This window comes from Plodia interpunctella, chromosome 11 (genome assembly GCF_027563975.2).
Source record: "Plodia interpunctella isolate USDA-ARS_2022_Savannah chromosome 11, ilPloInte3.2, whole genome shotgun sequence".
NCBI lineage: Eukaryota > Metazoa > Arthropoda > Insecta > Lepidoptera > Pyralidae > Plodia > Plodia interpunctella.
Window position 1 is genome coordinate 10,217,751 of NC_071304.1, and position 24,308 is coordinate 10,242,058.

General features: G+C 34.6%; 1 protein-coding gene across 1 annotated transcript; it reads left to right on the forward strand.

Moving 5' to 3' along the window:
• Positions 1–4,072: 4,072 nt before the first annotated feature.
• Positions 4,073–24,061, forward strand: LOC128673884 (uncharacterized). Its single transcript, XM_053752037.1, has 21 exons — positions 4,073–4,111; positions 9,855–10,057; positions 10,674–10,837; positions 11,332–11,469; positions 12,233–12,435; positions 12,619–12,754; positions 13,911–14,006; positions 14,621–14,842; positions 15,080–15,180; positions 15,481–15,649; positions 16,062–16,225; positions 18,582–18,781; positions 19,202–19,365; positions 19,723–19,860; positions 20,840–21,042; positions 21,373–21,508; positions 21,629–21,724; positions 22,090–22,311; positions 22,519–22,619; positions 22,962–23,130; positions 23,454–24,061. Exons 1-21 carry the CDS (start codon positions 4,088–4,090, stop codon positions 23,618–23,620), a joined length of 3,216 nt encoding a protein of 1,071 aa, XP_053608012.1. The 5' UTR covers positions 4,073–4,087; the 3' UTR covers positions 23,621–24,061.
• The last annotated feature ends 247 nt before the right edge of the window (positions 24,062–24,308 follow it).

A 24,308-nucleotide genomic window follows, 5' to 3' on the forward strand; every position in this document is an offset into this window, starting at 1 on the left:
TTCGAGTTATTTATTGAGTTACGAACGATAACGGTACTGGAAAAATGACCACTTGATAGGACACAATTTTAAAGGAAAGGCGAAAGGGAGACGAAGCCCAAGTAGAGCGAGAAAGACCTATTCGAGTTAAAATGAAATATAATAAACTAGCCTTTGCCCGCGGCTCTGCCCGCGTCAATCTATCTGCGAAAACGGAACAGACATGGTTTTCATACAAACTTTAACCCCCTATTATAGTAATTTGGGGGTTGATATTTGAAACAAAATGTAGCCTATGTTTGAACGAAGGTCTTTAAGTACTTGTATACGAAATTTCGTGATTCAATGATAATATTGACCCTTATAATATATAACTCATTCCTTATAAGAAACTCATTCACCACCTATTTGTTGTAATTATATAAAAAAATATCAAAACCAAACTTTTGCGTTTGTAAATAAAAAATTTTTGAACATTAGGTATTTTTGATACACAACTCAAAATGGCAAAGATGTCATGAAAATATTGTTGTGCAAAGAAAATGATTTTAAACCATTGTAACCCGACATGCCTTTTGTACTGTAAAATTGAAATCCCGATGTTGTGAACTACTGAAGCATAATGCTTTGCTTTGACGACTCGAATGCAGCAATTCGAGACAAAAGGATGCTGTAACGAATTGTTCCAACAAACAAATGTCGCCCCCGCTTACCTTATTTTTTATCATACAAGGCAATGAAAACGATTGAGAAGGAAATTAGCGTAGCAACATGAGATAGAACTATTCAACACGCATATCGGGCAGGTTACGTTAAGTCGTCCTTATAAAATCCAGCACACGATGAAAGACAAAAGAAAAGTCCACGTTTGGGTCAGTAGTACGTAGTATTCTTCATATACTGTCTCAATTGTACTGTAAAAGGTACTAAGGTCCCATTCTCAAGCAAAATAGAAGTTCATTTTATAATTTTTCTCCATTATTTATGTGCATGCAAAATCACAATCGAAAAGTTGAATCAAATCCATCCATCGTACTTGGTAAACCTTTGACACATAATCGGAGAAAACTCTCTGTGGCGTAAGTTATAATAAATCCAGTAAATAATATAGTATAAAATCCAGCACACGATGAAAGACAAAAGAAAAGCATACGCGTTAATCTTACTTGTATGAGAGATACCGTTATCTATAGTTTTCTATGTCTCGTTGAAGAACGGAGCTTCAGAGTGTGAATGTTTGATAATTCCCATGATTGATCATTGAGACAGTTGCTAAGCTTGTAACGGTACAAGCTCCTTTGAACTAAAATTATTTATTCAGATTTCAATGATGCCAGTCCTTAATTGTAATAAATATATTCAATTCAAATCATTTATTCACAGACACATATTCACGTCAAATGTTATATTATAAAGTAATTTCTCAAAAAGCTAAAATTACTAACACTTCGGAACGACCGCTGCTGAGACGAAATGGGGAAAGAAACTCATTTAAACAGTGTTGGTTAGAAAGAGTGTTAAAAGTTTTTAAAAATCTGTTCGACGACACCGTGGAGCTGGCATGAACGAATACATACTTTTCTAACTTACAAATGCAATCTTTATGCAATAAAAATAAAAAATAACTTCATCATTTCATTTGTTCTCCTTTTATCTCTCCAGCTCACTATTATAACTTATATTAAACTTTCTAGTTTATGTAATCAGGGCAAAGTTTTTATCGGCTCCTGGCGTTTTCATCTGGGCAAAGTTGCGATCAACATTAAGGCTCTGCGATTAAGATTATTATAATTATTTGATATCAACTGCTTTTCATCTCTTCCTTTCCTATAATTTGTGTGATTTATTTCTATTAGTCTTACAATAAGAAGGAATACAGGAGCTCGTCCTATATTTACAAAATCTTCAAAAATGCATAATAGTATTTTTGTATTTTAATGAAATAATATAATATTTTTTTCATTTCTGAACATAGTTCGTTACCTGACAGGACTCGGCTGCTTGATCTACACTCACCATGATGGCCAATTGTTGCGCACGAAGCCGCGGGCATCAGCTAGTTGTTCGTATGGTACTCGAAGTCTCGAGTTTTAATTTCAAACGAAAACCTCATAGTTTGTTTATCATTGGAAATTAAGTTATAATATCGTAGAATTTGATTTTAATTAGCTAACTATGTAGCTTAGTTAAAGTTTTGAAACTATTTACTTCCAATAGGGGAAACAAATATTTCGATATTGACTTCTTATAATTTTTTTTAACCACCTCCCGCGTACTCTTGTGTTTGTGAAACAAACGCTTCATATACAACCCTTATAAACCCTTAATCGCCTCGTCCGACATCCGCAGGAAGACATGGTCAATTCTAGATTGGAAATCATTCACACGTCACAAACTATGAAGTATCTATGAGTGTTTTTTACTATATTATCGAATATCAAGTTTATTGGAAATCTCCCTTAGGGCCTCTCGAACTCTTAACGAATTGTTTTAGACTTGTAGACTTATTGCCTGTAATTGTATGTATTTTCTAAATAAAATTATTTTTAATAAAATATTTTACCGTTGTTCATTGGGTTCATTTAAATTAAATTGTTGGTATTAATAATATGAATAAATATTTAATATTTAAATTTAATAATAATTATTAAGTAACAATAGAATGCTGCGAAGTGATTAAATTACTTGCCGATGAGAACATAGGTACATATTATTGGACGAGCTTGTTATTTTCAATAAACAAACAACTTAAATTATATAGTACAGTCAACGAGCTACCCACATTATGTGATTTAAAGTCGCCCCTATTATAACCATGCTAGGTAACGTGACAAGTGGATAACTGTACAGAAATAAAATCAAAAATAAATTTAATATTAAATTTTTCATTGCCGTTTACCTTTTCAAATCTCTCAATTGGCTAAGTAGTGGAATGAAAATCAAGTAAAAGCTTAACAAAGTAGACTATCTTCAATAAAAAAAATAATGTTACTCAGAGGGTGGCATATTATTGAACACTTTTTTTCATCGGGAGTTAAAAATAAAACACAAGAAGTCTCACGTCGTGGAAATCGGGATAGAATCCAAAAATAGTTACTTGGCGCTCGAGAATTTCCAGCATTAGGGTGTCGGAAGGACCTAAATCCTCTTTTGCTAGTACAAGTCACAAGAGCTTGATGAAAAAAAATTCTATCAAATTTTCCAGTCTACGTTTGGGTCAGTAGTACGTAGTACTCTTCATATACTGTCTCAATAGTACTGTAAATGGTACTAAGATCCCATTCTCAAGCAAAATAGAAGTTCATTTTATAATTTTTCTCCATTATTTATGTGCACGCAAAATCACAATCGAAAAGTTGAATCAAATCCATCCATCGTACTTGGTAAACCTTTGACACATAATCGGAGAAAACTCTCTGTGGCGTAAGACTCTATCCGGTCAGTGGCAATGACAAAATATTCCACACAAAATAAAATTTACATATCTTTATAATATTAATTATAATAAATATTATCATATATTATTTATTTCGCTTATAATTTGTAAGTAGTTTTTTTATTATGGAAGCGGTGGTGGTGTAATGATTAAGATGCCGGCCTCTGGATCAAAAGGTCCCAACCAGGTTCGAATCCTATTCGTGCCACATGAGTTTGTATACCAATCTGACTCATGTATAATAGTTTTCATCGGTCACCACTTGCTTCCGGTGAAGGAAAACATCGTGAGGAAACCTGCACACTGGTTGATTATTAACTTGTGTGTGAAATGGAGAAGGCAATGGCAAACCAATCCATTACTAATGCCAAGAAAGTTGTTATGTGTGTTTAATTCGACGTAATACGACTATGAAGAAGGAATATTATCATCGTGTATCTTCTTGGTTGGTTGACATTAACTATCTATAACTGGTATTGATAATCATCTAGAATATTGATAGTGTTATTGATACTTAAAGCCAACTCAATTGCCTATTCAAGTATTTTTATAATATATTCTGTCAAAATACATCGTGTGCTTACAAGTGGTAACACTAGACAGTACATTCTGTGTTGTTCAGGAAACGCTATATCTGGCAACTCGCGCCATTTCCATCGGCATCGTCTCCCGATGAACTTGATAGATGATGCGCAGGTAATTCCCGTAATCCCGGGGCGCAATTTTTCACTTTCTTTTAATTCCGCGTCACGCGTAATCAACGTTCTATGTCTAATCAATTGCCGGAATTTTGGAGCTGCTTCTATTGTTTACATTATATTTTACTTGCAATAGAAAGTTTGTTAGAGTTGTAGATAAATCCCAATCCCAACTATAATATTATAAATGTGAACTACTCAACCAATATTGTTGAAATGTTACATAAATGTAGTTTGAAGTACGGACGGAGAAAGACATAGGGTACTTTTCATCTCGAAACCGTTCCTGTGGGAAATTCACGCGAGCGGAGCCGTAGGCGAAAGCTAGTAGTATCATATATTAAACGTTTCATATATAACTCCCTATCGTCTCATATTAACTGTAATATTCGCAGCTGTGGCGCCTCGGATCCGATAGAAAATAAGACTATGTTTGGAAGAAAACCCTCTTTGAAATGCTGTTGTTGCACTAACTGCCAAGGTGTAATATGTCCATTAGTCGCCTCGTACGCCATCCACGAAAGGATATACTGTGGTCCTATTCTAGGGCGGAACCACACACCATTTAATTTTAATATTTCTATTGGCGGGAATCTATAATTGGCTTTTTGTAGAATATTCTCTTTCTCTTCTGGAATAAATAAAATTTAAAAATAAATAAAATCTGGTGTCTCGTTACCAAAGGGCTAAAAGCATAGATAAAATAAATATGCTAGAAGCTTTTAGGCAGTAGCTCAGCATTGCAGTGCACATCGGCAATGCTGCCAGCCTTTTGGGCACTTTGCCGCGGGACAACTCGCTTGTTATATGTATAATTTGCAATTTAATTAATTAATTTTGTTTTTTTTTTAAGTTTAGAATAGCTTTTTAGTTTTTATTGTAATTAACTACTTCTAAATAAAATACATTTTCATAGTAATCAATTTCTTCAGGAAATAATCAAAACTGCTATTTATTAACTATTTTGACCCCCCCCCAAATTCTTATATCTTGAACGTAATCAATTTCAACCTCTTTACAACCCCCATTCGCGGTTTGAAAACAATTTCACCAACTTTCGAGTTCAAACCTGAACTTGCAACTTCTTGTTTAACTTTAGTTTCGTTGGTTAACATTAGATTTTAACCTGCTGTGAAAAAACAGGTTCTCAGTCCACAATATCACTATATATAGTATAAAACAAAGTCGCTTTCTCTGTCCCTATATCCCTTTGTATGTTTAAATCTTTAAAACTACGCAACGGATTTTGATGCGGGTTATATTTATTAATAGTTTGATTCCTGAGGAAGGTTTAGGTGTATAATGTATTATGTTTTACCCGTGCGAAGTCGGGACGGGCGGTTAGTCTACTATATGTTTAATCTGGAAGACCATAACTGTTACTATTGTAAACATTTGAGATTTTTGATACAAAGTGGGTGAGAGAAGCGGAATCTCGCCATCGCCTCCGAAAAACACAGATAAATTTCTATCTTCTTAGGGATTTGATGTACCTATATTGATGTATTTCGAGCTTAATATCGAGCCAACGCAACAAAAACCAGCAATGTACTTCTATTTTCCCGAATACGTATTGCCGGCTATATATTTGGCGAACTCGGGTAGTAGACGCCGACGCGAAAATTACGTACATTGCGTTGTTTGTCTGTGAGATTTTTACAGCTTGGAACGACCAGAAAATACTTATGATGAATTATTTGCCATGTATAGGAGCCATGCATGATATATAACAAAGAATGCTGTCATCACGTGTTGTTCATTGTCATCATTACATGCAAATCTCCGATGCCGGCTGCGCATTATCGCGAAACAGATCGCCAAATTTTAAATTTTCATAGCTGGTATTCTTACGAAAGTTCTTACATATACAAACTGCTCAAATATTCGTGCATTCGCGTCGCCATCTGTCGGAGTTCGGCGATAGCATGTAGCCGCCATGAGAAGCACTATTATGAAAAATCTGTTAGTTCCATTCGCTGCCCTAAGATGGCGTGATTAAACTTCACATAGTGAATAATGCCTATTAATACATGGCGGCACAGTTCGCCAAAGTTTGGCGGATTAGGCACACATAGCTGATTCCTCATAGTGGTAAATAAAAGCTCTTACACTAAGTACGCAATGTTCAAGCATTCGCGTCGAATGATCATGTTTCAGATATAGCAGAAATTTAAGCATTTTTCAATTTTTTATTCATCTTTTTAGGGTTCAGTGGTCATGCAGACAAGGAACCCCTATAGTTTCACCATGTCCGTCTGTCCGTCCGTCCGCAGTGAAGCTCAAAAATATTATAATGAAGTAATTTGGTATATAAATAAATAAATAAATAAATAAATATAAATATATAAATATATTAGGACAAATCACACAGATTGAGCTAGCCCCAAAGTAAGTTCGAGACTTGTGTTATGGGATACTAACTCAACGATACTATATTTTATAACAAATACATATATAGATAAACATCCAAGACCCGGGTCAATCAGAAAAAGATCATTTTCCGTCATGACCCGACCGGGGATCGAACCCGGGACCTCTCGGTACAGAGGCAAGCACTTTACCACTGCGCCACCGAGGTCGTCGTCACATATGAGTGCACACATTAATCACGCTGACAAAGTGATTAAATAAAATCTTTAAAATATTTTAGGGTACCTCCACTACAACGTGGGACGACTAAACGATGACGATTAAACTTGTATTAATTTGCTTGTTGTACTAAACTACGGAACTCTACACTGTGCGAGGCCCGACACGCACTTGGCCGGTTATTTTGCGTTATTTAAGAAATAGGCTAAGAAAATAAAGAAATTCGCTTACAAGAAATATAAATGACTATAGTCTTATTTTTTATAACATTAAAATTAGTTGTTGAGTGAAATGCAAATCCTTTCACTTGATACGTCAAATATGAGTTTCTAAACGAGGCAACTCTCTATATATATATATATTATGCAAATATTATATAAGTAAATGCAAGTCTATCTGTCGCGCTTTCACCGATAAACCGCTGAACGATTTCGATGAAATTTGGAATAGACATAGTTATAGATTCGAGATCAAACAGGCCACATCTATGGGAACGATTTGGAAAAAATATTAAATGACCCAACCATTTTTGCACAGGTACCTAGGTTGGTCCCAGAGGAATAGTGCTTGCCTCTGAACCGTGAGGTCGGGTTCGATTCCTGGTCGGATCGAAATGGAAAATGATATTTTTGTGATTGGCCCGGGTCTTGGATTTTTATCTATATATGTATTTGTTATAAAATATAGTATCGTTGAGTTAGTATCCCATAATAAAAGTCTCGAACTTACTTTGGGGCTAATTAAATCTGATTTGTCCATATATATATATATATATATTTATTATTATTTTACACATACACATAATGCGAGTAATGTTTGTTTCAATGAGGACAAGCCGTCACTTCAGAAGCCTAACTGATTGAGGTTACTACCTGGAAAATTCAGGATATTTGAAGGAAAGACAACACCCACTTTTTCACAACGTGTAAATTGCCTTATACCTTTTTGGTCCTTGCATATTATACGTTGCATCAATTCTACGACGCACTTGCAAGGTTCGCTGAGTCATATCATTAAATCAGTTCATCATAAGCAAGTTGTTGTCCATACAAATAAAGTATACTCCGCAACTCCGCAGCGTGTGGTCATATGTATAACAACCGGTGGGGCAACCAGTCGTGTTACTTGCAGGGCGACCAGTTTGTTATTTTGTGTGTGTTATTTATAAGTGTTGTGTAAGTGTTTTGTTTTCGATGTTTTTCTTTATTAATTTTTTTTTGGGAAAATTTATGACATTTATTTTTTTAAGTAATATTAGATTGTAGTTCGTTGTATCGTTAGTAGTAGTTTAACCATTTTCACTGTGAATAAATTTTATTCACAGTGAAAATAGTTAAAACTTAAAAAAAAATATTTACTTCATATAACATTATGCCTGACTTTTGAATCATAATTACATTACTTACATAATATATAAGTATAATAGTCAATCAAACATTTGTGAAAATTAATCATAATTCACATAACTTTTGACTTTTAATTGTTTACGTTTCGTGTGATGTTGTGATCAACTTTATTGCAGCAGCCTGACTGCAACGTCACACGAAACGTCAGCCACAACAATTCAAAGATTTGTGCTTTGTCTCGATAATATAGTTACATCCGTATACATTATAACAATTACCGGAATACCACAAATAGCAACCTAAAGAGTTAGGAAATGAAATGAATTGAATTAATAAAAGATTTTATTAATTGCTAATTTTCTAGAACAAAATAAGGAACCCCCCTTTAAGTAGTTATATTGTAATTTGGCACTTTGGGCCCTCGAATAATGGTAGCTGTTGGTATATTGTACAATATTTTTATATTAAAAAATCATGTTTATAAGCAAATAGATATGTGTCCTTTGTAGAAAACTTCTGATACCTTTCAGGCATTGTAGTTATATATTTATTTAGTGCTCAAAGAGGTAGGTATATGTCTGTTTAGCGGTCGGTTAGAGCCATGCCGCATTGCTGAGTCGTGCTCCGTTGCGACGAGATAGCACGTAGTAGCTTCGTTTTCGTAGAAAACAACAAAGCAACTGTTGTTTCTATAGGTTTTGACACTGACAGGCGTGGACGTAGGTTGAAACTTTATACAAAATCTGTGTTATTTATTTTCACCCTCCTTTAACTACTCTAAAGGTCAAATTTTAAAAAATCCTGGTAAACACGGGTTTCTTTATTTTTGTTGCATAGCATCTGTGCCAAGTTTCAAATAGATCAGTAAAGATTTTCATTATATTTCATACAAACTTTACCCCCAATTTTTACCCCTTTAGGGGTCGAATTTTGAAAATACCTTTCATAACTGAGCACTACGTAATAACCTAAAGCTACTGCCCAAATTTCACGTTTATAGCTTCTATGGTTTAGGCTGGGCATTGATTAGTAAAAAACGCTTGTTCTTTTATGTATAGATTGGTGAATCTACCTATATAGTGCTCATGGTACCTTTTGAGCCATAATTAGGTATCACTGTCGCATGTTTAATATACGTACCTTGTTTATATACATATGTAGAATTGTAGATATACTAATTAGCACGTGCCTTTGGATTGTCATTAAACAAATCTCACTGTACCTATAATAACCTATACATAATTGTGTATTCACAAGATTACACTAATAACAAATATTTTATATGATGGTATGTTTAACAACGTACATACGAGTCACTTTATAACTTATACATATGTATGAATAAGGCTTCTATTGTATGATATATAAATAAACAAATAAAAACGTAAAATCTAGGAATAAATTCAAAGATACACGTATTTTCTTAGTAAATTTTCCTTTTTTCTGTCGCGGTTCTACTGACACGTGAAGTAACTCAGATGCATGAGAGAGTTATAGAAGTCTTGCAACTAGTAGTACGACCTCGATGGCACAATGGTAAAGTGCTTGCCTCTGAACCGTGAGGTCGGGTTCGATCCCTGGTCGGATCGAAATGGAAAATGATATTTTTCTGATTGGCCTGGATCTTGGATATTTATTTATGTATTTGTTATAAAATATAGTATCGTTGAGTTAGTATCCCATAACACAAGTCTCGAACTTACTTTGGGGCTAATTAAATCTGTGTGATTTGTCCTTATATATTTATTATTAATTTATTTATTAACCAGCGACGGAGTTCAGTCATTAAGACCTTTCAACTTTCAGACAATGCTGCTCATAATCTGGGCTGTGCTTATCGTCGCGGCCCTGTCTCTTTACTTCCGCCAGGTCTACTCCAGGTTCAGCCGGCATGGCGTCAAGCACTTCAGACCAGTACCCATGCTTGGCAACATGGGTAACGTTACGTTTCGCATCAACCATATATCGAATCAGATTGAGAGGCTTTACAATGCGTTCCCAAATGAAAGGTAATTTTGTTTTTACATATTTTATACTAGCGACCCGCGGCTTCGCCCGCGTAATTTATAAGATTTGAAAGGTACTCTCTGTCCTTCTTCGTACTTCAATCTATATATGTGCAAAATTTCAAGAAGATTGGTTGTATTAATACAGCGTGAAGAGGTAACAAACAAACGTACTTCCACATTTATAATATTAGTTGGTATGGTATATACTTATTGTTTTACAGAAATATTATTTTGAGACAAGCTTGTAACATCGCTTGAGAGTTTTGATTTTGAGTTGAACCTCATTCACAGACGGGCGCTGCAGTGTTTAAGATACTTGTGAATTGTTTGGTCTTAGGTTTCAATATTTATCTTTCTTAGCGTTTGACTCGACTAAATTTGCGAGGTTCATTACAACGGAACCGAAACAGCATTGTGGTTTAAATGCTGCTCAACTGTCACATGAGTTTGGTAAGGTTGATGTCGAACACACACAGGCGAACGAATGTAAAAATTATAAACGATACTTTAAAATCTCCTCAGACATAGGGCTTCAAGAAGTAACAGGCCAGGAGCTACTATTGTCACTAGAGATACTTTGGAACATAATGATTATTCCGCTATAATACTTTGCCAGATTCGTGGGACAATACGAGTTCACGAACCCCATGCTGTTGATCCGAGACATCGAACTAGTGAAGAAAATCACAATAAAGGACTTCGAATACTTTCTCAATCATCGCGCCTTCGTTGACGAAGTTGCAGACCCTTTATTTGGAAGAAACCTGTTTTCATTAAAAGGTTTGTAGTAAACAGTAATAGTGACACAGAAGAGGTTTTTTACTGAGATGGTCTGTCTATATTATCCACCGTGATGTTAAACTTTAGTTGTTTATTGATATCTGTGTTGTATTTTCTCAAAATTGGTGGTGGATTTTCAACAGAGCATTATAATAGAAAACATAGAAAAGCATTTTTTGTTTTAACCTGTAGATAACATGAACCATTCCTGGGCAAAAGTAAAGAAGAAGCTAATTTATACTAATTGTATGTCATACGCAGCAAATATATGATTACAACCAGTTTCATCGAAATTAGTTTTACAGCGAATGTTCTCGTTTCTCTAATTTATCAGATGTTTCACTACCGTTGAATTTGTGAAAAGGTAACAAAGAGAAGAAAAGCTAACACGTATGCAATCGAAAGGCGCTTACATGAGATAGAAATAGATAATTACCAACTTCTTAACTGAGTCTCCAGATTGTAACTCAAATACCAATAATTGTTGATTCCAGGACAAGAATGGAAGGACATGAGGTCAACTCTGAGTCCAGCTTTCACCAGCTCCAAGATACGACTCATGCTGCCCTTCATGGTGGAAGTTGGGAATCAGATGGTGCTCACTCTCAAGAATAAAATAAAGCAGTCTGGAGGTATAAAACTCATTTGTGTTCCTTTCCTATTCTGGTTTTGTTACACATGCTTTTTAAGTCATCTCTAAACGAGTCATTTATTTTGAACACCGATAGTAAATTCGGGATTATAGACAAAATAACTTATATTAAGAAATTGTCAAGATTTTCTAGTGAAGATTATATTAGAAATTGATCTAAACGCTAAAAGGTCAAATTATTCTTGAGAATCATCAATCAACCATGACCAAGATAATTACAGGTACAAAAATGATTAAGTACCATTTATTTATCGTCGTACATTTATAATACATATTTATAGAATTGTCATACAATATACAAATTTTTGATGTATCCATATTTACTATTTATGGCTTACATTGACGACCTCGGTGGCGCAGTGGTAAAGTGCTTGCCTCTGAACCGAGAGGTCCCGGGTTCGATCCCCGGTCCGGAAAATGATCTTTTTCTGATTGGCCCAGCTCTTGGATGTTTGTCTATATATGTATTTGTTATAAAATATAGTATCGTTGAGTTAGTATCCCATAACACAAGTCTCGAACTTACTTTGGGGCTAGCTCAGTCTGTGTGATTTGTCCTAATATATTTATTTATTTATTTAATATCGTACACATTTATACTTTTAGTAATTTTAGAGCGAACAATATCCACATCTTCATCATTTCGTGGTCAATGATGCGTAGCAACCCCGGAAGAAGGATTTTATTCAAATCGCCTAAAGGCATCTGACATAACTTATCTTATACATATGTAAATCTTTTAGTTGGCTACACGGATCTCGAAGGTAAGGACCTGACAACCCGCTACGCTAACGACGTCATTGCCTCCTGCGCCTTTGGTCTCAAAGTCAATTCTCATTCGGACCAGGACAACGAGTTCTATAAGATGGGCAAGCAGGCTTCCACCTTCAACTACAAACAGCTGATGAAGTTCTTTGGATTTGTGTCGTTCCCAAAGCTGATGGCGGTTAGTTTAAAATAAATATTTATGAAAATGAAACTTTGGGAGTTTTTTTGTCGATTTGTGTTGGAAGCTTACAAGCAAATGATTTGTTACAGTATGTTGAAATTAATAATTAAGTGGTATTTAATTAGTCGCGAATATAAAAGTAAAATAAGATTTGACTTGTAAACTCATAATTTGTTGCAGATACTCAAAGTGTCCCTATTTTCTGACGAAAGCAAGAATTTCTTCAAGAACATAGTAATGAGTACCATGCGCGATCGAGAGACGCACAATATCATTAGACCAGACATGATCAACATTCTCATGGAAGCTAAAAAAGGTATAATTTTTACAAATGATTACGATGTCGTGATAATTTTACAAAAAAGATAAATGTTACTTTAGTAACAATTAAAAAATAATATTGTTTATCATTGGTCAATCAAAACATACAGATATTAATAACTGTTTAATTAGTCTCAAACAATTTAATCTATTTACCGACAAATATAAATCATTATTTCTTTAAATTTATTTATCAGTAAAAAAACATTACTTCAATTAAAACAAAACATAATATTGTGATTGTTAAGTCTTCAAGGGTTATCATTATCATTTATTTTATGCTTAGACTGCATGACTGTCGTTCGTTGACATCCTCAGTCTTATCTGACTCTTCTTTAATTGTACTTGAAACAAGTATTTACTTGTAAGCTTTCAACAATTACTTACGGGATTGGCTATTAAAATGATAAACACAATGATACTATAGACTGCTACTTCAACTGCAATACGTTTGCAATTGTGATAATAATAAATCGTAAATTTATGTAAATAAAAAAATATTTTAACTATTATTTTACTGAAAAGCGTCCTTCGCTGTTTTGCTGACGTTCGTCGATGGACAACGTAGAAATTTTATTGAGATTTGACCGTAGGTCGACAAAGATCAATGTCAAAACCAAACCCATTGAATTAGTGTGTAGGTACTCTACTAATTCCATGACCAAACCACTACGATAAAGCAAATTAAAAAAGTTTAACTAAAGTTTAAAGTAACTTTGATTGTTTTAATAAAGTTTCTACAGCCACTTTTGGAATTATCACAAGATTTTCATAGATAAGATAAAATACCACAGTCTGTAGATTTTTATCTAATAAAAACAACTAAAAATACAACAGCTACTTAATAAAAGTCACTCATGCTACATATCAATTATCATCATCATAATCAACAGCCATTTAAACGTCCCCACTGCTGGGGCACTGGCCTTCCTTACTCCTTATCCCTCCGTCCTTTCCGTCCTCTTTATCCATCCGATAAAGAGTTTGAGCTATGAGTTACCACGCGGGCCCATTGTCGAACAATCATATCATCAATTATATGGTGAAAATATTCCATTATCATTCAATTTGTTAACAACATTATGTATAAATAAATTTGTAAGACAACTACTTACAAACACTGGATATAACGAACGAATGAATATTTCCAGGAAAGTTGGTCCACGATGTGAAAACGTCAGAAGATGCCGATGCTGGTTTTGCTACCGTCGAAGAATCTTCTGTCGGAAAGAAAGATGTAAATAGAGGTGAGACTGAGCTGAAATAAATGTATGAATTTGGTAACAACAAGAGAGTAAATTGTGTAGACGAGTAATTTGCAAAACATTATATTTTATTCTAATTTTGATTCTGATCTTAACTCACCAAGACTGCAATAAGACGAATACGTATAAATAGATCTAGGGTAGGTACGTACATAACCTAGAGACGACGAATAAAAAAATATGATATGCGTGCCAATGGTCTGACAACTAGGGATGCCGACGATCAAGCGAAGTAAAGACGAAAAAGTAGGAAAATGGACCCTGGACACTCAACGTCAGGGGAAACAGCCGGGTAAATGCTCAGATTAAAGAGAGAAAAATCGATCGAACCTATAGAAAAGCTTTAACAACAATTTAATTTCTCTGTTTTGGTGAGAGAAAATGTTTTTATCATTCAGTTTGTCATTTATTTAATTACTAGATTTTGCCCGCGTAAACCCCCTACGGAAACATTTATTCTTCCGGGATAATAGGTACCCTATGTCCTTTTTCATACCTACTTCAAACTATATGTATACATGAAGAGGTGACAATCAAACATTGATGTTTAGAACAAAAAGATTTATAAAAAAGATATATTTTCTTGATAATTCCAGTGTGGTCTGATACCGACTTGATAGCTCAAGCAGTGTTATTCTTCATTGCTGGTTTCGAGACTGTCTCCTCAGCGATGTCCTTTACCCTCAATGAGCTGACGATGCATCCGGAGGTCCAGGAAAGGCTGGCTCAAGAGATCAAGGAGAATGAGCTCAAAAATGGTGGCAAGTTCGACTACAGCTCTATTCAGAACATGACTTATTTGGATATGGTCGTGTCAGGCAAGTTATTTATATATAAGTAATAAAAAATACTTCAAAAGTCGCAAAAGGCAATGCATCGGTGAACCATATTGGGTGTCCACGGGCTGCGGTGTTTGCTTACCATCAGACGACCTGCATGCTCAATGCCTACTATACTATAATAAAAAGATAGAATAAAACAATAAGTTTTCTTATTTCGTCCGGGATTCAAGACTTATGCAATGACTATGTGTAATAATTCTTTTTTATTTACAGAAGTACTCAGGCTGTGGCCTCCAGCCATCGTTTTGGATAGAAAATGCCTGAAGGACTACAATTTAGGGAAACCCAATGATAAAGCTGAGCACGATTATATTGTTAGTAACTCTATTATATCACTTTCTTTCCTCTCTCAGCTTCGTGTATTCACAATTTCATTCTTATTCTGTGACGCTTTGAAGCCGTGAAAAATAATGTTTACGAGACCCATCTGTTATTAAATCTTGTTGTTAATATGTACGATTTTTTCATATTCTACATTAAATTAATTTACTTTTCAATACACTACTGTATGATTTAATTCAAAGGGTAAGTATTTGCCTACCAGTGGGACATAACAACTACAAGCTAGAGATTTTTTTTCGAATTGAATTATGAGGACATTATTTGATCTTTAGATACGAGCCGGTGAGAGCATCAACATTCCTGCGTGGGGCTTCCACCGGGACCCCAAGTTCTTCCCAGACCCGTTGAAATTCGACCCCGAGAGGTTTTCCGAAGAAAACCGACACAAAATCCAACCTTTCACTTACATGCCTTTCGGGTTTGGACCCAGAAATTGTATAGGTGAGTTCATTTTGTCCAATACACAACGTATTTTCTTTAAAATATAATAACCAAAAAAACTTAATATACTAGCTGCGCCCCGGGGCTTCGTCCCGATAAAAAGTACCGATATCAATCCGTCTAGTAGATTAAGCGTGAAAGACTAACAAATATACACATATATAGGTACCCATACTTCCTCACAAACTTTCGCATTTATAATATTAGTAGGAAAATCGTTTATTTGATTTTCTTTCTTTTTCGGAATTTCACGCGGGCGAAGCCACGAACAAAAGCTAGTAATGATATATGATATGATAATGATAATATATTCTCTTTCTGTTCGCACTGGGATTTTTGAGAATTTTCCAGTGACGTCTGTACCCTCTAGAGAGTATGATTTCAAAAAAAACCTGTTTATTTCCATGTTCAGGTTCAAGATTTGCCCTCTGCGAGGTGAAGGTGATGCTGTACCAGTTGCTGCAGCACTTCGAGCTGTCCCCATGTGAGCAGACCTGTATCCCCGTGAAGTTGGATCCAGAAACCTTCAACATAAGGATTAAGGGAGGGCAGTGGATGCGGCTGAAGATACGGCAATAGAATTAATTTTATGCGATACTATCACAGAATTATAATATATTAAAACAATTAGTAATGCTGGTGTATATTCTGCTGGTGTATATGGTGTATATTTACTATAAGACCCACATTTTGTCAATTGATGTATTTGGAGAAAAGGCTGCGGTGAAGTTTGTAACATAATAACATTTATCTGGTAAGTAATTAATAATGTTTTTTTTTACCCATTGCTAAAGAAACATTGGGCGCCTGGGGATATTTTTAAAGCAAATGAGATTTGGGAGCTCAGCAATTCTCTAGCGAAGAAATGCTGCTAGTATTTTGGGCACGTTGCCTCCCTGTGGCGCGCTAGAATATTATTTTTATTTATTTCATTATTTAAACATAAAGTTAAGACTATTAACAATCTTAATGGTCTTTATTTTGGAAATATTTTTTCACTTGTAACTAATTTTTAACAAGTTATTAATTTAAACAAAGTAATTTTCGAATAACAATTATCCTTAGTATTTGGTATGCATGTTTTATTAGTGGATATCGTATGCTGTCGTTGTTCTATATATTTTGTGATAAAAATGATTCATTCTAATCAGTTGGCAAATAGGTTACACGCGGGTAAGACGCGTACCTCGTTTACTCCAAGTTTTGTTTGCGATTGTCTTTTGTTTGCAATCGTTTACCGGTTGTTTGCTCTTAATGTCGTGTATGCATTAAATTTGCTCGTGATACTATTTGAAGGTAAGTATTTGTGAACATTAATCTGTACACATAGGAATCCGCACACTTATGAATTGCCTAAAGACCAGAATCCTGCTCTTTTGAGTACTATTTAAATTTATAGAGGTTGTAAAAATATAAACAGAATAAATAGACAAAGATATATAAATGTAGGACAAATCACACAGATTGAGCAGCCCCAAAGTAAGTCCTAAACTAAGGGATACTAACTCAACGATACTATATTATTTATCAAATACATATATAGATAAACATCCAAGACCCGGGCCAATCAGAAAAAGATCATTTTCCATCATGACCTGACCGGGTTTGAACCCGGAACCGCTCGGTTCAGAGGCAAATAGTTTCCCTATTGCGCCACCGAGGTCTTTATATAATTTAGGATGATATTCATCACTTATTCACAGAAAAAAAAATATATTTAAACTAAGTCTACCGCCGGCTTCCAAAGTGTAGTTGAAGAAGAAACGGCGCAACAAACTTCTACGCAGCCTTTTCTCCAAGATGTCAATTAACAAATGACCTACATTTGTTAATTGACGATTAATATATATAATATTATACTATACATTTACACAATTTGAAGCAAGATCCAGACGAAAAATTTTGGGCTGCCATATCTGCCTGGTTCTGGCAGTAGAGTTAAACGCAAAAGGTGCTGGCTTGATATAGTCAAGAAGTTACACTTGCCTAAATGGCAGACCGTGTGAAATTTAGATGAAAATGTAGTAAAACGGGCTCTAGCATCCTCCATAGCACAGCAGAAAGTAACCGGAGCAACGCTCACACGAAGGAGATGGATATACTTACCTACTCATGGTACAAGATTAAACAACATGGACACTTGCACTCCACGAAACCTCTGCTCTATGATAATAATGGCTGATTTTCAACAAATTTCAACCAATTGATCTCTCTTTGTAGCCGTTTCCTCATCGGCGACTATCAATTCTGACCTTGAACCTAATGTTTTTTTGTCCACAACTAGCGGCAACTGATTATGATGAGAGATAAATTTTATAGATAACTTTGTTGTGGACAGTTGCTATTTGATAACGTTAAAAAAGTTAGCACCTGTTTTGAAATTAACGACACTATTGTGCAAGTCTTGCTTACTTTTAATTTCTTCAACACGTGATATAAAACAAAGCCGCGTTTCATCTTTCCTCTAGTATTTGATGTCTATATACAATGCATTTACGATTTAGATGAGTTTCAGAATTTTATTTAGAATTTATCTAAATTAAGTGTCATTACAAGCCACAGTTACAAGCTTTTATATTACATTACAATTATTGTAATGATACAATGTTATGAAAAGATTGACCTCTCAAAACAGTTTAACAATGGAATGTATGAACTATGATGTGATATACGAGTAGTTTTGAAAAATTACATGTTCTTTAAAGTCTGCATAATCACGTGCGTGTGGTCTGAGGGCCCACTTATTCTATGAAATTCTATGGAAATATGCTCGGGAATTAATGAGCACTCCAAAAGATTTGTGAAAGTTGGAACTAGATTTTGTGAAAGCCAAATAAGCGAGACCTTGTCTTTGAACATCAAACGGTTCCTGCTAAGTCTCGTTAACATTCACATAGTACAAGTCTTCTAATTTGTTAAATACTTTCTTCAGATGCTGCTCATAATCTGGACTGTAATTGTTGTTTTGGCATTGACTCTTTACTACCGCCAGAAGTTCTCCAGATTCAGCAAGTGTGGCGTCAAGAACTTGAGCCCCGTCCCCTTCTTAGGAAACTTGGCTCGGGTCACGTTGCGTATAGATCACTTCGTGGATGACTTGAACAGGACGTATAATGCGTTCCCTAATGAAAGGTGATTATATCTGTATTGCTATCATAAATATGTTTTTTTTTTCACAAGTTCTTTTGAATTAATTTACTGGGTAAATCAAATTTTATTTTATTATCAAGCAATTTTAATATCTAAGTTTTATTTCAATTACTTTGGTATTTATTATGTAGGTAATTAGTTTTTTTTTAAATATTACACTTACTTCTAAATATAATATTATTATAAAGAAAGTATTAAAAAAATAGTCACTAGGTAACACCTGAAAGTGAAAACATCAGAATTTTTAAAGACACTAGATAAATAAAAATATTTATTCAAACAGTTGAGTACATATGTCATTGTGATGAACCTAAATCAACTAACTCAAATGACGTAACAAAAAGTAAAGCACTCTCTCAAAAATGTCTACACAATGATTGCAATGTATTTCAAATTTCACAGGTTTGTAGGCAAATTCGAGTTTTCCAATCCGATGATATTGATCAAAGACCTGGAACTGGCCAAGAAGATTACAGTGAAGGATTTTGAGCACTTCGTCGACCACCGGAGCTTCTTCGATGAGAATACAGACAATTTCTTCTTCAGGAACCTAATAGCTTTGAAGGGTAATTTTATTGGTTTTTGTTTGCCTATTCAGAAATAATTTTATAGATTGTATTTAATCATACGTGAGCCTAAAACCTGCCTTATGGTAAGACATTTTAAAGTTAAACGGTTAAGTGTTTTAAACGGTCTAGTGTGAACAAATTATCTCTTATATCTTTCTTTGGTGCCTCGTGTGACGTCCGTAGCACAACATTTTCTAAAAAAGATTGTAAAATTTCTTTCTGAACAATAGCTTCACACATATATACATGTGGATGGCTATCTGACAAACAATATATTCCATAGCTGAAGAGCGACTAGTCCAACATGGAGGATAATTCGAGGATAAAAATATATAATTTTCACTGGTTTTATAGGACAAGAATGGAAGGATATGAGATCGACGTTGAGTCCAGCGTTCACCAGCTCCAAGATTCGGCTGATGGTGCCGTTCATGGTGGAGGTCGGAGATCAGATGGTGATGACTTTGAAGAACAAGATACAACAATCTGGTGGTATGTTACAATACAACGACACTTTATTGCATAAATGAGTTTTATTACTTGAAATGTATAACACAAAGCATAACAGATTGGTTCAAGGAAATTACATTATTATGAAAAGGAAATGTTGGTTGTTTGAATTAATGTTTTTCGGATGTCGATTGTGCTAATGTGAAATCATTATCGTTTGGTTTTTGAAGATTAGTAACAAGAATAGTAAAAAGTAAAGACATGGCTTAATGTTGCCTGAATTAGCACCTCAGTGTAAGAATATGGAATAGTGGTGTCGTATTTAAATATTGGGTATTCTAAAATGACCATTTAAAATTTGTTCTACTGCTATCCAATGGCCTTGCAAAACTTCTGCAGATCATTATTATTATCATTATTCTTTTACATATATTCTATTAAAATAGGGTTTGATCTTGCGTTGAACAAAGCAAGTAAAATACCATTAAATAAAAAATAAATAACAAAATATCTATTTAATCCTGTTTCAAATACCGTTCGTAGGGAAATCCCGGTACATTGACCGAATCATATCACATTTATATGATAACGGAAGAACAATAGCGATTATCACATGTTTGATTTGTGTAGGTAACTATACTTTCACAATCTGATTATGATAAAAATAATGATATACCTATTGACTTTCCTGTAGTAAAGATAATAAAGTTATAACGGGTTGTTAATTAAAATTATTTTTCTCAAAAATTAAAACTCTGACCAATGTCCCAAATCAAACCATAACTTAATGAAGTATTGTATGTCAGGGTTATGTTTACTGCGTTAATTCTACGTCCGCGGGAGACTATGATATTATCCTCTAGTTTTGCTTCGTGATTCTAACTGTACGAGTATACCGTATACTATCACAGGACAAATGTGCTCTTTCTTTCGTTCTCTATTTTTTCTCATATTTTATCAAAATCTGTCTAATAAATGCAAAATTGAGTAACATCTCATATCGAAACTTTCGCATTTATAGTGGGCTACACGGACGTGGAGGGCAAGGACCTGACAGCTCGCTACGCCAACGACGTGATCGCCTCCTGCGCCTTCGGACTCAAAGTCAACTCTCATGTAGAACAGGACAATGAGTTCTACAAGATGGGCAAAGAAGCCACCACATTCACCTTCAAGCAAGTCATGAAGATGATGGGATTCCTATTCTCCAAAAGATTAATGTCGGTAAGTTAAATAGATTTTTGTAGTGAGTTTGATACATGAAATTTCACTTGAAATAGGCAGCGCCTTTTTACCTACCTACCTTCCTTTACAGTATTTCTCTTTCTTGTATCTCTGTGTACATAAATATTATGTGGAAATAGATCAGAGATCATAATAAGCTTCTTCTTATCGGCCATAATGATTGAGAATCATAATGCCTCACTATCTTTCATACTATATTCTTTAATTTTACATGTCAATAAAATATTTTTGGTCATTTTCAGCTCTAGTGGTTGGTGCAAAAAAAAAGTAAATGATTGATTGATTAAATTCGTGTTTGTTTTATTTCAGATACTAAAAATTTCATTATTTTCTCAAGAAATCAAGCATTTCTTTCAAAGTATTGTATTGGACACAATGGAAGATAGAGAAAAGAATAACATAATTAGGCCTGACATGATTCATCTACTCATGGAAGCCAAGAAGGGTAAACTTTGATTAAGACAACGTAATCTATGATCATTTATATTAAAGTTACAAAATACATAAATAATAATCGTATAATATGATGTCTCGACCTTACTAAATGCCATTTTTGTGTTTACAGGAAATCTGGAACATGATAACCAACCAGTGTTAGAAAGTGATGCTGGTTTTGCAACTGTTGAAGAATCTTCTGTTGGCAAGAAGCAAATAAATAGAGGTAAAGCTACTCCTGTATACCTGAAATGAAGCTTACATTACAAAATGCCTTCAAGATTTATTTAAGAATGCTATGTTTACCCCTTCTTTTAATCAAGTAGAACCCCAATTTAAAAGGTAATTTATTTACATAAAATACACAATTGACATAAACAGTTAAACTAGAAAATACTATATATACATATAATATGTGATAATTATAACAAAATTAATTAAAAATTCTCATTTCTCAATTTTTTTTAATTTCATGCAGAGCTATAATCCTTATTCTCTCAAACGACGGCCCAATTCACTAATGAAATTCTTTGGCTTCAACAAAACTAGAAAAATTATCTTGTTGACTCAAGAAATTTAGTCGTTTTTCAGTTTGGTCTGACACCGACTTGATTGCTCAAGCAGTATTATTCTTCATGGCTGGTTTTGAGACTGTTTCATCCGCTATGTCCTTTGGTCTTCACGAGCTGACCGTCAACCCTGAGGTTCAGGAGAAACTGGCGCAGGAAATTAAAGAAAATGAGATTAGAAATGGTGGCAAGTTTGTCTACAACTCGATTCAGAATATGACTTACATGGATATGGTTGTTTCGGGTAAGGAAATAAACATTATGAATATATTTTAATCCCGTCTAGACAAAGTGATGTAAATTATCAGCTTTTTATAGTAAAATGATGATCAATCATTTTATGATAACGCATTGCGCTTCTTGCTTTTGCAAGTAATTGTAGACTAGACCCCAGCTTATTTCCTTGACCTAGTTGTCTTGTGAAATAAATTCCTATTTTAATCTTCTACAGAAATCCTCAGAATGTGGCCGCCAGCTATCGCCTTGGACAGGGTATGCATCAAGGACTACAACCTTGGAAGAGCTAACGACAAAGCTGAAAAGGATTACATCGTGAGTAAAGTCTTCAATGTTGAAATCACTAAGGCACATAATCACCCTTAAAGTCAGAATTCCAACTGATCAGTTTATTGAAGATACTCCGAAAAGGTCTTCAAAGTTTACGGTAGGCTCTATGAGAGCTTGTGAACAAGTGGGTTCAGGAACATCAAAGGTCTTAGCAGAAAAATATAGCACCTTTCACACTCCCTATGGCTGCTTAAACCCACGTCACGTATGGACATGGAAATAACAACGTATACCCTTTGTCTACATACTGCGTGTGGACAAACTGTCTTAAGCTGACAAATATCATTATATTATTATATAAATATCATTATATATTATATTTTTCAGATTCGTAAAGGTGAAGGCCTCAACATCCCCGTGTGGAACTTTCACCGGGATCCCCAGTACTTCCCAGATCCTCTGAAGTTCGATCCTGAACGGTTCTCGGAGGAAAACAAACACAGCATCAACCCTCTTGCGTACATGCCTTTTGGAGTTGGACCGAGGAATTGTATCGGTAAGTACATTTGAGTGAATAGAATTATAGTTGGTCTCTTAATAACTATCATGAAGTGTTTTGCTTTTCAACATGAGAAATTGTTTATGTTAGTAGTAACATGGAGAATAACACTGAATTATAAATATTATATATAATTATAGGTATCCTTCAAGGTCCATTAGCCGTTTATCGCATCTATATCATAATTATTTTTCATTTTATCTAAAGAGTACTACAATAATATTCTTACATTATCCCATAAGGGAAGTTATAGACGTCGCTGATATAAGAACTAGTATATCTTCAATCTAAGCAAGATAAGCCAGCCATACAGTTTCTAGGCTCAAGATTCGCCCTCTGCGAGGTGAAGGTGATGCTGTACCAGTTGCTGCAGCACTTCGAGCTGTCTCCATGTGAGAAGACCTGCATTCCAGCGGTGTTGTCAAAAGAAACCGTCAACATGGCCATTAAAGGCGGCCAGTGGATGAGACTGAAGATACGGCAATGAATATTTGTGACGTTTGGACACGTCTGGTGCTCAAATATAGCTCTCACAGCAGTTGTTGAGAGCTATATTTGAAAAAATCTCAAACTAGGTCCCCGATTTTCATCACTGGTGACAAGTGTGACAAGAGCACTTGCTACAAAGTACCAAGCGCTCTTGTCACAGATGTTACCAGTGATGAAGATGAGGTTTTTGACAGGTTGAAAGGAGCCCCGTCGGACGTGGGGTTGCATTCAGGATTTTCGGCCTCGAGGTCATTGTTTATACATATCATTTATTTATTTTTTAATATAACTTTAGTTATTATACTGTTTCTTTTTATTATTGTTTATGAAAAAAATACAGATCAATAAATATTACTAATACAACATTAAATATTAACTAAATAATATTAACCCTTCTAGTCCGATTGGAGCTATTTATTTATTAAAATTCTATGACAATTACTAAGAATTTTATTCCCTTTAATTCTTTAATATGCTTTAAACATACTTTTTTCCATAAACTTTTAGAATTCTTATTCTGTATACTACAGGTATGCGTCAAATATAGGATGGAGTAACAGCAGCAAATTAATGTCATTTATTATAATGAAAATTTCAAGTACAATCGAATAGTCAATTTAATAATAACAGGTCTATCTAGTAATTTACTGATTTTGGCATATCATATTGTCGATATTATCTACAAT

Excerpts from the sequence above, each read along its gene's own strand:
- LOC128673884 (XM_053752037.1), top strand. The coding sequence starts at position 4,088 with ATGAACTTGATAGATGATGCGCAG. Across the intron at positions 11,470-12,232 it reads TAAAATAAAGCAGTCTGGAG|TTGGCTACACGGATCTCGAA; the intron begins GTATAAAACTCA and ends TAAATCTTTTAG. Across the intron at positions 22,620-22,961 it reads AAGCTGAAAAGGATTACATC|ATTCGTAAAGGTGAAGGCCT; the intron begins GTGAGTAAAGTC and ends TATATTTTTCAG.